Source organism: Oncorhynchus kisutch, linkage group LG22 (genome assembly GCF_002021735.2).
Source record: "Oncorhynchus kisutch isolate 150728-3 linkage group LG22, Okis_V2, whole genome shotgun sequence".
Lineage (NCBI taxonomy): Eukaryota > Metazoa > Chordata > Actinopteri > Salmoniformes > Salmonidae > Oncorhynchus > Oncorhynchus kisutch.
In genome coordinates, this window is record NC_034195.2 from 52522238 (window position 1) to 52537448 (window position 15211).

Below are 15211 nucleotides of genomic sequence, written 5' to 3' on the forward strand. Positions count from 1 at the left end.
GTGTAATACATGACTAGGTACTATCTCTCATTTCATGTTTCCACAGCTTAGTCTTGTTTTAATGCCTCATTGCATCATATTAAAAACAATGTTTAATCAGGCATGTTCAAACACACACACACACACACACACGATAGGACAGCCAATGGAATAACAGACAGACACACACACACACACACACACACACACACACACACACACACACACACACACACACACACACACACACACACACACACACACACACACACACTGATTCAGGATAGGACAGCCAATGGAATGTCTCTCTCTCTCTCTCTCTCCTCCTCGTTCTCTCTCTGTGCTACAACTTACCCCAGCATCAGTCGAAGTCGGAGGTAAACCATACAGACAAACCCCAGCATCAGTCGAAGTCGGAGGTAAACCATACAGACAAACCCCAGCATCAGTCGAAGTCGGAGGTAAACCATACAGACAAACCCCAGCATCAGTCGAAGTCGGAGGTAAACTTATTTCCATCTCGTCCAGTGGTTTGGAGAAGGAGGAAGATTATCATCGTCGTCGTAGCTTCCTGAAAACCAAAAAAAAAGGGATTTAACAGAATTCAGCTTTTAAAAACTGGCATGCATTTTTCAAAGGATTAGAAAAGGACTGGAATGGAAATGGAAGTTGAGGGACCCTCTAGCACAGGGGTAGGCAACTAGATTCAGCTGGGGGACGATTTTTGTTGGAGCGGATGGTTGGAGGGTCGGAACATAATTATAATAATTTGTACATTACAAATTGACCACAACTAAACCCAAATAGAGATTGAAATTTGAAAATAACAATAATTTCCTACTTTGATTACATTGATTCTACTGTCTTTTTTAATCCCAAAAAACAAAAATCCCCCCAAAAAATAAGAATACATAAAAACATTTTATTTTATTTTTACTAAAGACTTTGGGGGGGCAACAACAACAAAAAAATCACTTGTGGGCTTGTTTTGGCCTGTTGCCGACCCCTGCTCTAACAAAGCAACAGCATCTCACCCACCATGACTACATGTACTTTTACCAGTATGAAACCAACCCAGTCTGCGTTCCCTAGAACGACCACAGAACTGCCTTCCATTTCTTCATCCTCTTCCTCATTGCCTCAACTGGGTGGCCAGAGCGGCTTCAGGAGAGTCTGCACCACAGATGAACCCACTGCCTGTCCAATCCCTGGACTGGCAGCAGGCGTGCTCGAAATGAGAGTGAAGGAAGGGAGCAAGATCCGAAACCTCTTGGGATTTGTAATGGCTCGTATGCAGAGGGAGGAACAGGAAGTGGATGGGAGTCAGATTCAGACAATGCTGAGTGTGAAAGAGGGAGTGACAGTGGACAGGATTCAGATGGGGAAGAGGCAAGGAGAGGGAGTCATGGACATTGGCCGGAGTCAGACCCGGACCGGGCTGAGAGTGAGACAGGTGGTTTTCACTGGATCAGGAAAAGGGATCACCAAAACCATAACATGTGTTGAGATCCTGAAACGGAAACTGGGAGGACTACACCAGTTATCCAAGCTCCACTACAAGACTGTGAGTGAGGTGTGGGAGAGTCAGGAGACTGACATGACACCCATGTCCAGGATGACGGTTCATAAGACTGTTCCTGCTATCAGTATCCTGCTCTCCAAACACCCACTGGACCCAAGTGAGCCTGGGTATCAGCCCCCAGAAACCCAGCATGATCCTAGCTACCAACCCCAAGGGTACCAGCCTCCTAGGTATCAGCCCCCAGTGACGCTATGTGACAGTGTGAAAATTCCACCTCGACCACAGCTCGAACTCCGCAAAACACAACTGTTGTCAATACCACTGACCCAGAAAAGCCAAAGCCCTTTTTGGTTCCAGAGTGCCGGTACCTCTAGGTCTCAGGAGGGCAGTAGAGATGCACAGAGCTGTACGCCACACCTGTGTGCCGCCTCGGAGAAAGAGAGGAAAACAGCAGGAGGAGAGATACTTTACAGTCCTTGTTCATACATATTGCCTGGTCCTGAAGCCAAGAGAACCTGTATGGAGAACCACCTGTTCCCCTCGACTCCCTCAACTTGAAAGAAACCTGAGTTCCATCTACTCTGTGCTCCTGTTAGACACAACAGAGAAACAGAGGAGACAACTGGAAGAGATTGCTTTTGAGTAAAAGTTTAGGCTCTAGAATAGATTCTAAAAGGTGTAGTGGGTTAGGAACAACTAGTAAACCCCTACTTTTTCAAATTATACTTCAGGTTTAGGAAAAATGTCTCATAAAATTATGGTAAAATGCTAAATAAATGTAATGTATGTTATGATAACGTGCACCCCCTCCGTAATTTTAGGACCTTGTGCATGCTTATAAGCATGGTCTTCAGCTGCTAGCTAACGTCCTTGAATTCGTCACTAGTTCCCACAGCCACAAAGTCATAAACCTCGCCCATTTCTACAATTTCTCTTCTAAAAATCCGATTTGAAACCTAACCACACTGCTAGTCTTATGCCTTAGATTAAATTAATACAAAAAAAACAACAGATTTTGTGTTTTTAATATTTTTTACGATATAGCTATTCTTGTCTTATTGGGTGTCTTAACTAGTGACAACCACGTTGTTCCGCCAAGTCTCCTATAGCTGGCTGACCCTTCATCATGTTCAGAGCCGCCGTCCGTCTTTCAGTGTCCGGGGCCCGGAGTTTGACCTGGACACGGCTTGGGTGTACAGGTATTCTTGCGTTTTATTACTTTTATGTCCAAATGTCGTCGTTTAGGACACGTGGTGTTTCGAAAGGAAATCAGGGTCGGTAGGAGTTATTGACTAGTTAGCACATTGCTATTGGCATCCAATCAGTGACCGATGGATTGCGAAATTACTAACGTTTTGGGGGAGTACACAGTTCTAGGTTACGAATAAGATATTTACTAAATGTTTGAAAGCGCGGTTAAATATTAAACTGGATTTCCCCCCCCCCCCCAATGTTCTTGCAATGACCGAGTGCCTTGGGCTTGCTGCTAACTAGTTAACGTTAGTAGACTAGTTAATTCCATTGCATATATTTGGGTAACGTAGTAGGCGTTAATTAAACGCCTGAAACGAGAACCTAGTCTTGATGAGTAGGGGGTTGCACTTTTCAACCAATTAAATAAATGTGGGGGATTTAAGATGGCGTGTCGCCCAATATCGCAGTTCTTCTTCGATGTGGTGTAACGGTGGTTGGCGATAAATGTCATTACCGCCACCTACCGGACTGGAGTGTAAACTCCCTTGTACTTTGCTTGAAAAATATCAATCAACAACTACACTACCATCTATCACAAAAAAAAAACATCACCCTAGTCCACTATTTTAAATATATGCAATTCTACCTCAAGCTAACAGCCTGAAAAGATTGGACACTACCACATAAAACACCCAGTAACTCTTCTGACATCAAGTCTTGCACACCCAAATACCTCTCTTTATCTGCCACAACAACCACAATTTTCTGTGACTTACGTTCCAACACTGCAGTATAATTGATAACCAAGACTATAAATGCTAAAAATCCAATCTTTCCGAAGCATAAAGTACCAGTCAAAAGTTTGGACACACCTACTCATTCCAGGGTTTTTCTTTATTTTTTACTATTTTCTATATTATAGAATAATAGTGAAGACCTCAAAACTATGAAATAACACATGGAATCATGTAGTAACCAAAAAAAGTGTTAAACAAACCAAAATATATTTTAGGTTCTTCAAAGTAGCCACCTTTTGCCTTGATGACAGCTTTGCACACTCTTGACATTCTCTCAACCAGCTTCATGAGGAAGTCACCTGGAATGCATTTCAATTAACAGGTGTTCATTAATTTGTGGAATGTATTTCCTTCTTAATGTGTTTGAGCCAATCAGTTGTGTTGTGACAAGGTAGGGCTGGTATACAGAAGATAACCCTATTTGGTAAAAGACCAAGTCCATATTATGGCAAGAACGGCTCAAATATGTAAAAAGAACGATCGTCTCACGCCGAACTGCGCATGTGCAGGCCGTAAAAATCTTAAGTCACCCATTTTGATATGAAGTTGTTTTTGATGAAAATTGTAACGTTTGTCACTTCCACGAGGTTGGCGTAATAACATGTTCAACAACTTAAGACATTAAGCTCGAATCTAGGTTGTGCCTTTAAAAAAATTGTACATCTAAAGAAGAATTGTTGACTTCTCAAACCTGGTCTGAATGCAAGAGTTGCCATATTGCTCCTCTGGGTTTAAAAACTCTGGTGGTTAGTATATGGCGAATCCTAACTAGCTGGCTTGTTAGCATTTGTTAGCAGATGGCTAGTCACCAATGTCTGTTTTAGCAAGAAAAATGTTCATGTTACATACAGACAGGAGTTGTTGTTCAACTCAATGCTGATTGATTGCGTTTATGAACTAAGAACTGTAGCTACTAGCAGCAGGCAGCATAACTAAATAACAAACCAGAGGTGAAGTCCGTAGTCCAAAAATTTAGCAAACAGAAAACATTTTTACAAAGAACTAGAGTTTCTATTGGACAAATTCGGGAAGCTAGCTAGGTCCCTCCCCGTTTCATACTGTTTGGTTCCTAGTGAAAGACGTTACACCCTAGCTTGGCTAGCTAGCCACTAGCTAGGCCTACTTCTTATAAACTGCTGATTTATTTTGATTCTGCAGTACACTGCATAGCTATGCCACTCTTGCCATATCAAATGCCTGTACTGATTTAGCTAGCTAAGCTAAGTGGTAGCAACATCATCGGAAAAGGGTTCGATCCTCAAATGCCTAGCTGAATGTGAAACATCTGGCCTCAGTCCTTCAACTGAATAATACATAGTGATTGGTGTTCTTAATATACTTTTGTGTATATATAGAGAGTATCCAGTTAAGCATTACTGCCATCTAGCTTAGTAGTTAGGTAGGTCATAGACACTTGCAAGGATCCAGCATGGACTTGATCGAGCCAACAATACGCGGAAGTGGATACCCTTGACTGGGTGTGACGTCATGAGTTTTTCCTGAATATACATGACAGACTAGGTCATACATAGCACTGTACAGAACCTTTTGGCTTTGTGATACCTGTGTGATGCAAATTGCAAAGCACTTTTCAGTGAAAGTAGCTATACATCTCGTCTCTTATTCTGTGAATTAAATATTTGTGTCATTTAAAATTTTTTGTAACCTTTATTTAACTTAGGCAAGTCAGTTAAGAATAAATTCTAATTTTTTTATTTTATAAATTTTTTTTACCCCTTTTTCTCCCCAATTTCGTGGTGTCCAATTGTTGTAGTAGCTACTATCTTGTCTCGTTGTTACAACTCCCGTACGGGCTTGGGAGAGACGAAGGTTGAAAGTCATGCGTCCTCCGATACCCCACCCGCACTGCTTCTTAACACAGCGCGCATCCAACCCGGAAGCCAGCCGCACCAATGTGTCGGAGGAAACACCGTGCACCTGGCAACCTTGGTTAGCGCGCACTGCGCCCGGCCCGCCACAGGAGTCGCTGGTGCGTAATGAGACAAGGACATCCCTACCGACCAAGCCCTCCCTAACCCGGAAAACGCTAGGCCAATTGTGCGTCGACAGAGCCTGGGCGCGAACCCCTAATTTTCAATGATGGCCTAGGAACAGTGGGTTAACTGCCTGTTCAGGGGCAGAACGACAGATTTGTACCTTGTCAGCTCGGTTACTAGTCCAACGCTCTAACCACTAGGCTACCTGCCGCCCCTCCACTCTAACCACTAGGCTACCTGCCGCCCCTCCACTCTAACCACTAGGCTACCCTTCCACCCCTCCACTCTAACCACTAGGCTACCTGCCAACCCTCCACTCTAACCACTAGACTACCCTGCCACCCGGATTTCTGACTTGACATGTTTTGTTTTTAATAATGGGTGGGTTTTTTTCTCTTCCTAATCTGTTCTGTTCATTCTTCAGCTCCCCTGGCCAAGAGGTGTTACTCACATGGTGGGAAGCAGGAGACGGACGAGGAGTTTGATGCCCGCTGGGTTAACTATTTTAACAAGGCAGATATTGATGCATGGGAGCTGAGGAAAGGTGAGTGACGAGAAAAATCACCTGGTAGCCCTGGGATTATAAAGAGGAGCATAGTGCACTGCTGCATTGGTGACTTGGTAGTCTGTTCACAGATTTACAGTTGACTAGAGAGCAGTAGTTGTCAACGTGTTTTGGTTACTGAACCCCAATCACCATTTTGCTCTGCCCTCTTATGAGTCTTCCCCAGGGTTACTGCCCTAGCAAAATTAGAGGGATGATTTCGGGTCAAAAAATATATAATTTTGGAGTCTTGCAGACCCAAGAGACCCAGCCTCAGTCTTTGAGAGATGCAACTGTTTGTTTATTTTACATTTGTATTGGGGTCTACCCCTTCTACAATCCTGTGGTAACTGACCCTATATTCACCGTTTGTCCAGGGATGAACACGCTGATTGGATACGACCTGGTACCTGAGCCAAAGATCCTGGACGCTGCCCTCCGAGCCTGTCGCGGGTTAGATGACCTGGCTAGTGCCATTCGCATCCTGGAGGCTGTCAAGGTGGGGGGGGGGGAAGCGTAGAAAATTCCCTTGATGGATAAATTTATCTTTAAGTCCTAGTATTGTGACCAACAGTCCACTGTGGAAGCTCTCCACAACTCTACTAGCCAATCTTCCAATATTTTACTACGTATTTTCATTCAATCCTAACATGACCTTTTCATCAGAAGTTTGTAACAAAAGGGAGATATATATATGTAGGGCTGTGTGGCGGTTACGAAATTTCGTCAGCTGGTGATTGTCAAGCAAATAACTGTCGGGTCTGCCGGTAATTGACAGTTAATTAACGTAAACATATTTAGCAACTCCTGGCTTCGAACACACAGCCTACAAAGCCACTGATGCAGACCTGTGGAACATCTACATTTAAAAAAGTCTGAATAATACATCTATGTAATATAGCCTACATCTTCACAATAAATCCATAATTGCACTCAGGTGAGGGTAACACTTGAAAGTAGCTTGTAGGTTTGGGAAGGTCTATATTACTTTCTATGTGTACCGGTAAACCACCAGAATTGTGATAACTTTTTCAAACATTTTTGTGGAATTTTCTCTACTGGTCTTTTTTGGGGTACGTCAGATCATGACAAATGTCTGTAATGACCTTTGAACCCTCTGTGTGGCCTTATCACGTGTAAAATATATAAAATAATCCAAAATAAGATGAATGTTCAAATAGACAATACAAAACATCCTCAGGGATGCAAACTCGTCGCTTTTCAGCGCTCTCAAAATGTCATCTACGTGAATCATTGTCGATCCGTGAATATAAAAAGTGTACAGATGTATCACCATTGAGCTATAAATGGGGGGGGAAAAGGAGAGGGGGGGACACACATCTTCTCCCTGTGTGATCATCACTACCTTCTCTTATGAAACTAAATGCATGCATCCTACATATAGAATAGCATCGTTCAGAGTGCTTCATCCAATACCGTGTTTGACAGCTGTGAGCAGCCAGCTGCATCCCCTAACCAGACACAAATCTACTCCGCTGCTTCTCTCCGTTTTTTGGGGGGGTTCTTTCCCGCTCATCTCCATTCATTTTTAAAATGCTATTTTGCCGTTATGGCGAGCTGGGATGTGGAGGCAGTGATGGGGTTTCTGTTGTTACGTTGGTTTAATTGTTGGACCGAAGTGGATCCGTATTTAAAAAAAAGACATATCCTGTAAGAAGAAGCTGGCCAATCTGACTAGTCTTCGCTGTCAAGCAGCCTTCTGGTCGGTGCCACTGCCAATCTGACTAGGCTTCACTGTCAAGCAGCCTTCTGGTCGGTGCCACTGCCAATCTGACTAGGCTTCGCTGTCAAGCAGCCTTCTGGTCAGTGCCACTGCCAATCTGACTAGGCTTCGCTGTCAAGCAGCCTTCTGGTCTGTGCCACTGCCAATCTGACTAGTCTTCGCTGTCAAGCAGCCTTCCGGTCGGTGCCACTGCCAATCTGACTAGTCTTCGCTGTCAAGCAGCCTTCCGGTCGGTGCCACTGCCAATCTGACTAGGTTTCGCTGTCAAGCAGCCTTCCGGTCTGTGCCACTGCCAATCTGCCAATTTGATAACAAATGATCTTGTTTAGTCATGTTACCTGGCTAGTTAGCTAACAATAATTTTGTCTATGCAAAAATGTGGATGGCACAGAAAAAGGGATAAATACTTCAATGGTAGGATTAATATGCCTTAATCAATCTAAATCAGATTCAAAGTTGTTTTTTGTTAATTAAAAAAAAATAATTTGAGCGAGATTTCCTCTTACTGCCGCAATGAAAATACAGATGATTATGCATTTAAATTCCGTACTCCATTCCTCCTGCCAATCACAGGTAGGCCTTTGGTTATGAGCAAATCGGCTATTTTCTGCAGTAGCCTTTCCTATTATACTGTAAGACATTCAATTCAATGTGTTGTATTGAGTAGAGGTGTGAATCTCCAAAAGTCAATGTGGTTGGGAGAATTGCAGAGTTAATTTAAAATCATGCCATTGATGATTAATGCTTAGTTTTTTCATTGAATACATTGTTTTAAGTTATTCAAGTATAAATTACCATAGATTACCGTAGATTACCTGTAAATTACCAGTAGTTTTGCAACACCAACTATTTCTTATATCTTTAGCCGTCACCTCATTGGTCAAAGCAGTCTGTTTATTTATTGTCTCCCCAGGATAAATCTGGCCCCCACAAAGACATCTACCCATACCTAATTCAGGAGCTGCGGCCAACACTAGATGAGCTTGGTATTTCCACACCCGAAGAGCTTGGCATGGACAAATTATAAATGGGTAGGTATCGAATGGACATGCACTGACTGGCAACCGGAATTCCAGATTAACCCCGAGGTAGAGGTCTTCGCGGGTCTAAAAAGTTAGACGAGGACAACCAGACCTCGACCCGATTTTGGACCAGAGTGACAAAAAATAGTTCATCGGTTAAGTTGCTCTTCTGGTTAACAAATAGGTCTTCATATGTTGGCTAGGCTTTCTATAAGTCCATAAATGCACCATATTAGCATAAAATAAATATGCTATATGCTATGCTGAGCTGTGGTCGAGTCCACTCCGCTCTATCAACTGTAGTTACATAGACCTGATGACAATCAAACAAGGCCCGGATCTGAGAGGTAGAATTGTGGACCCGTGAAGACCTTTACCCCCCCCCCCCCCCCCCCCCCCAGCACCTACAGACCTACACCCTAGGCAGTCTGTAGACCTGAGATGATTGGATAGGTGTAAGCAATGTGGCGGTAAGCTTCATCTTTGATTGGCCTGGTGGAAATACCCAGTGGGTTAGTGCTATTGTTATAGGTGAGGGAGCACACATCCCCTCCCACCCATTTTTTTTAACCAATGCCATAATTTCCTCAAAGTTTGTTGAAAAGCCTATCAATATTGAAATGTATTCTCCAATTGTAACGTCTGCCTTTGCCCACACACATTGTCTCAATAACATTTTTTATTTTTAAATACCCTCAAACACTAAGTTCGGCATAGGCTACCTAATTTCAAAATAGGCCATAAAATCGATGCCAGTTTTGAATGTTTGGACATTTTTTACTGGTGAAACGTCCAAACTACATCTCTTTCTCTTTGCCAATCACTTTCGTGAGTGAATTCGAGCACGCGGTGTTAACAAACTAATATGGTGCATTTATCAATTCATAGTGTATTTACGTAACGTGTTTAATTTATCAAATCAATTGCAAAAGTAGTCAACATAAAGCATTACTACGTAGAATTGCAAGGAAAATAATTTTAAAGCGGCTATAAAAATCTATCTTTTGGTGTTGCTGTATTCATGCATCTCAATCAACTATAACCGAAAGACATTATTACCTCCCAGCTTGGCCCAATTCTCATTTCCACTTTCCCATCCTGACATACCAAGCTAGAACGGGCCCTGCATCTCAACCAATAGCCAATGCTAAATATCCCAAGCAGGGCTACACAGCAGCTTCCAGGTGTTAGGTTCCTTTGCGGTTGCCACTCTGGTTTCGTTGTCCTCGACCGGTGTCACTGTAACCCAAGTTATCACATCGTTCTGGGTCCGTGGAATTGTATGAACATCAAGGTAGACACACAGTGAATTTGGATTTTTTTTTTTAATGTTCTGATACGCCAAAGTGGTCAAGCCTCCGACGGGACACACACAGTCTACAGTTCTTCATCATTCTGGTCACAGTCGCAGAGAAGACGGAGAACAAACCACCATTTACCACTAGGCTGCTATACATATTTACTTGGTTTGTCATTCCTATAGTTTTTTAAATAAAATTTTAGTTGTAATTAAATAGAATTTATTTAGAATTTATCAGAATACATTTTCAAGAAATATTTTTACCAGCTTCATGTTGTCTCAAATTGAACAAAGTGAGGGAGTGCCACTCCTCTGTGCTCCGGCAGCACTACGGCTAGAAGTGACGCCATCTGGAAATGCTTAAGGCTTCAGTTCGGCTGGTGCAATACTCCCTTAATAAGGATTAGCCCCCTTTTTAAAAATGTTATTTCACCTAAAATGACATTCCCAAATCTAACTGCCTGTAGCTCAGGCCCTGAAGCAAGGATAGGCATATTCTTGGTACCATTTGAAAGGAAACACTTTGAAGTTTATGGAAATGTGAAATGAATGTAGGAGAATATAACACAATAGATTTAGTAAAAGATAATACAAAGAAAAAAACATATATATTTTTTTGTACCATCTTTGAAATGCAAGAGAAAGGCCATAATGTATTATTCCAGCCCAAGTGCAATTTAGATGTTGCCCACTAGATTTCATCAGTGTATGTATGTGCAAAGTTTTAGACTGATCCAATGAACCATTTCATTTCATTTCAAATGTACCTCATTTGGGGCGGCAGGGTAGCCTAGTGGTTAGAGCGTTGGACTAGTAACCGGAAGGTTGCAAGTTCAAATCCCCGAGCTGACAAGGTACAAATCTGTCCTTCTGCCCCTGAACAGGCAGTTAACCCACTGTTCCTAGGCCGTCATTGAAAATAAGAATTTGTTCTTAACTGACTTGCCTAGTTAAATAAAGGTAAAATAAAAATAAATAAATTTGTTTATTAATAACTTTTCATGTTCAAAACTGTGCACTCTCCTCAAACAATAGCATGGTATTATTTCACTGTAATAGCTACTGTAAATTGGACAGTGCAGTTAGATTAACAAGAATTTAAGCTTTCTGCCAATATCAGATATGTCTATGTCCTGGGAAATGTTCTTGTTGCTTACAACCTCAGGCTAATGCGATTAGCATATGTTAGCTCAGTCGTCCGGTGGTAGGGACACCGATCCCGAAGAAGTTTTAAAAGATCTTTGCTTGAAAAACAAATGTGGCAATAGTACTTTTTGTCCATTTTGAGACGCTGTAGATATTCTCAAAATATTCCGAATTAATCTAAGATTACTCAAGAAATCGGTCATTAATTTTGAAGTTTTTCCCGAAGATGTAAAATCTCTAAGATAAGTGCAGTATTTTTCAATAAAAAATGCCCCCCCCCCCACACACACACACACACACCAGATGCGATCAGAACACGCAGGTTGAAATATCAAAACAAACTCTGAACCAACTATATTAATTTGGGGCCAGGTCGAAAAGCATTAAACATTTATGGCAATGTAGCTATGTCCGGTACAGAGTCAATGTGCGGGGGGCATCAGTGTCAAGATCATATGTACATGTAGGCAGAGTTATTAAAGTAACTTATGCATAGATGATAGAGCAACAGCAGTATAAGGGGGGGGGGGGGGGGGGCAATACGAATAGTCTGGGTAGCCATTTGATTAGACGTTCTTATGCTGTTTAGAAGCCTCTTGGACCTAGACCTGGCGCTCCGGTACCAACTACCAATTGGATATCATGAAATTGTGTAGAAAAAGGTAAAAAAATATATAGTAAAAAAAATAAACTGTTGACCAATCACTGACAAAGGGGCGTAGACTATGGGTCCGAACTTGTGTCTTGTGTGTCCAAAAATGTCACACGATGTCGTCATAGTATATGCAGGAACACTACCGACTTGTTTAGGCTAGGAAGCGTACGCCTTTAGACCTATCCAATCCTTTCAGATCAGGGGTCAACTTGAGATTCAGGGTTAGTCTTTTGAGATGAAAACTAGGCCTCTTATCTAACTGAAATTCTTCTGACTGTTTCTCGCTCCCAGGTTTTCTCAGGACTGCTGTTGATGTCTCTGGGAACCTTGTACTTAGTCTTTGCCTCCTTGTATAAATATGTGTGTGATATTTAATTTGGGCCTTTTGTTTGTAAAATATTGATGAACCTAATAAAGAAAATATATCTATTGAATGTGTCACCGGCTGCGTTTTCACTAATTGGTATTTTTAACAATCTGATGTGAATGTAATTGGTCAAAAGTCCAATTATTGGAAAGAAATATCAGTATTTATCAGCCATAAGTGTTTCTTAGTGTCATTTATACGATATGATACAATAACTTTGTCCATTTTAAATGAAAAATAATTTTGTCTGGTCAGAGACGGAAGAAGAAGCGATTTACATCCCACTCGCTGTTTCTTTCTTTTTTTTCCTGGTTCAATGAAAGTCAATGAACTAAGTCGACCAGACGCACCTGGTATTGCATTGGTGCAAGTGCATTTTCTTACCACCAGGGAGCAGAATAGTATTGTACGGATTTGTATATGCGCGTATTGGGCTGAAGCGCATTGATGGGGAGACGACATCAACAAGGGCAAAGAAGATACGTCTTTATGTCGTTTTTTTCTTCTCACAATTATTAAAAACATTATTGCACAAACATGGTATGTTTATAGTTAATGATTATACATGTGGAATACAAAGAAATCTATAACTTTACAAAATACATTATATCAATATTGCTGATGGTGTTGGTTAGTAAGTTAAAAAGCTCTGCTATGAAAAACAGCCTGCATAGCAAGCTACAGTAGACATAATTGATTCTAGAAACACTGTTCATAGTGTATAGCATGCTATTTCACTTGCTATCAGACAAGCGCTGTGGTAGAATTGACCAACACGAATGTTGCAAAAACCTTAACGTTGGCAAATTAAAACGGTGAAAGAGGCACAGCTTTTCAAGTAGGCTTTGTCTTATTACAAGGGGGGGGGGGGGGGGTGTAGCTATCAAGCCTATGATGCCCGCAGGCAGCGGTCAGGGGAGGTGAGGCCCTGTCATTTACCAACTACACTGGCCTCGCTGCCAGGTGCTGGACCTGTACATGCTCTACAAGCTGGTGACGGAGAAGGGCGGCCTGGTGGAGGTCATCAACAAGAAGATCTGGAGAGAGATCCCGAGAGGACTCAACCTGCCCACCTCCATCACCTCAGCAGCCTTCACTCTCCGCACACAACGAGTCTACACCTGGGCGTTAAACACCAAACAGAAGAAAATGCTGTGAAATTGAGTTAAACATGGAGGTAATCCGTAAATGGGTCTTTGTGTTCAAAAAAAGGATTGGCCTGAGCAAGATTTCCTCATTTGCGGCGTAGATGTGCTCATCTTCAATGAAATGGGAAGTGTGAAAAGCAAGCTAATTAGAGGTCAGCGAAGCTGCATAGGACCTAGCTAGGCCAATCACCTCATGACGGAAAAGTACTTCTAAATACATGAAGAAGAAAAAATTCCAACCACTGCCTCGTCCCCCCACGTTCACCCAGGTATATGAAGTACCTGTACCCGTACGAGTGTGAGAAGAAAGGGCTGAGCTTTCCAGGCGAGCGCCAGGCTGCTATAGACGGTAACCGGAGGGAAGGCCGAAGACCCAGCAACAGCCTGTACCACTTCCCCTCCACCGCTCCTGGCCACCCACACCACTCCCTCCAAGATGCCCCTCCTCTCTCCCTCCAAGATGCCCCTCCTCTCTCCCTCCAAGATGTCCCACCACTCCCTCCTCTCTCCCTCCAAGATGCCCCTCCTCTCTCCCTCCAAGATGCCCCTCCTCTCTCCCTCCAAGATGCCCCACCACTCCCTCCTCTCTCCCTCCAAGATGCCCCTCCTCTCTCCCTCCAAGATGCCCCACCACTCTCTCCTCTCTCCCTCCAAGATGCCCCTCCTCTCTCCCTCCAAGATGCCCCACCACTCCCTCCTCTCTCCCTCCAAGATGCCCCTCCTCTCTCCCTCCATGATGCCCCTCCTCTCTCCCTCCAAGATGCCCCACCACTCCCTCCTCTCTCCCTCCAAGATGCCCCTCCTCTCTTCCTCCAAGATGTCCCACCACTCCCTCCTCTCTCCCTCCAAGATGCCCCTCCTCTCTCCCTCCAAGATGTCCTTACCACTCCCTCCTCTCTCCCTCCAAGATGCCTCTCCTCTCTCCCTCCAAGATGCCCCTCCTCTCTCCCTCCATGATGCCCCTCCTCTCTCCCTCCAAGATGTCCCACCACTCCCTCCTCTCTCCCTCCAAGATGCCCCTCCTCTCTCCCTCCAAGATGTCCCACCACTCCCTCCTCTCTCCCTCCAAGATGCCCCTCCTCTCTCCCTCCAAGATGCCCCTCCTCTCTCCCTCCAAGATGCCCCACCACTCCTCAGCCGGTCACAACGGCCTGCACACCTCCCCCAGCCCATCTCTGAAGAGATCTGCAGGTGTTTTAGCGGGTTTTTAACACATAAATGTTTTTGATATGTAGTTAGGTGAACAACATGGATGATTTCCTGTCACCAACATGTGACTAACTTGTGATGGGCTACATAGTTCTGACACCACATTTATACATAGTAAATGTGGTGTTATGGCGCCCTCTACTGTCAGATTTATTCAGACATCACTGACCATCCACATAGCATGTACTTGATAAGGAAACAAATGACTGACCATGTTTTTTAATCTATTGGCCTTGTTTTGAAAACATTTGTTAAATGTTGAATATTTCAAATGTTGACATTTGCGGTGTGACATTAATCTATGAAAAAAGTACTCCCCGTCTGGTCCCTCTCAGAGGCGATGTCGACCCCCATGACGTCAAGCCGTCTACCCATGGCCAACGCTCTCTCCCTCGGGCAGCAGCTGGCTCAGGCCGCTACCCTGGACCACCTCCGAGAGAAACTGGAGAGAGGAGGAAGAGGAGGAGAGGGCCCAGACAGGAAGATGACTCGCTTGGTCATGGAGGAACAGCAGAGATTGATGCAACAGGCGTTCCAACAGAACCTGTTGGCTATGGCCTCTCACTTCAACCCCGGCATGAAGCAAC

At 43.4% G+C, this 15211-nt stretch overlaps 2 protein-coding genes across 2 annotated transcripts; both read left to right on the forward strand.

Moving 5' to 3' along the window:
• Positions 1-855: 855 nt before the first annotated feature.
• LOC109884272 (uncharacterized) lies at positions 856-2330 on the forward strand. Its single transcript, XM_020476260.2, has one exon. It carries the CDS (start codon positions 1019-1021, stop codon positions 2057-2059), a length of 1041 nt encoding a protein of 346 aa, XP_020331849.1. The 5' UTR covers positions 856-1018; the 3' UTR covers positions 2060-2330.
• Positions 2331-2438: 108 nt separating this feature from the next.
• LOC109884273 (cytochrome c oxidase subunit 5A, mitochondrial-like) lies at positions 2439-12338 on the forward strand. Its single transcript, XM_020476261.2, has 5 exons — positions 2439-2700; positions 5914-6033; positions 6411-6532; positions 8691-8808; positions 12192-12338. Exons 1-4 carry the CDS (start codon positions 2628-2630, stop codon positions 8802-8804), a joined length of 429 nt encoding a protein of 142 aa, XP_020331850.1. The 5' UTR covers positions 2439-2627; the 3' UTR covers positions 8805-8808; positions 12192-12338.
• The last annotated feature ends 2873 nt before the right edge of the window (positions 12339-15211 follow it).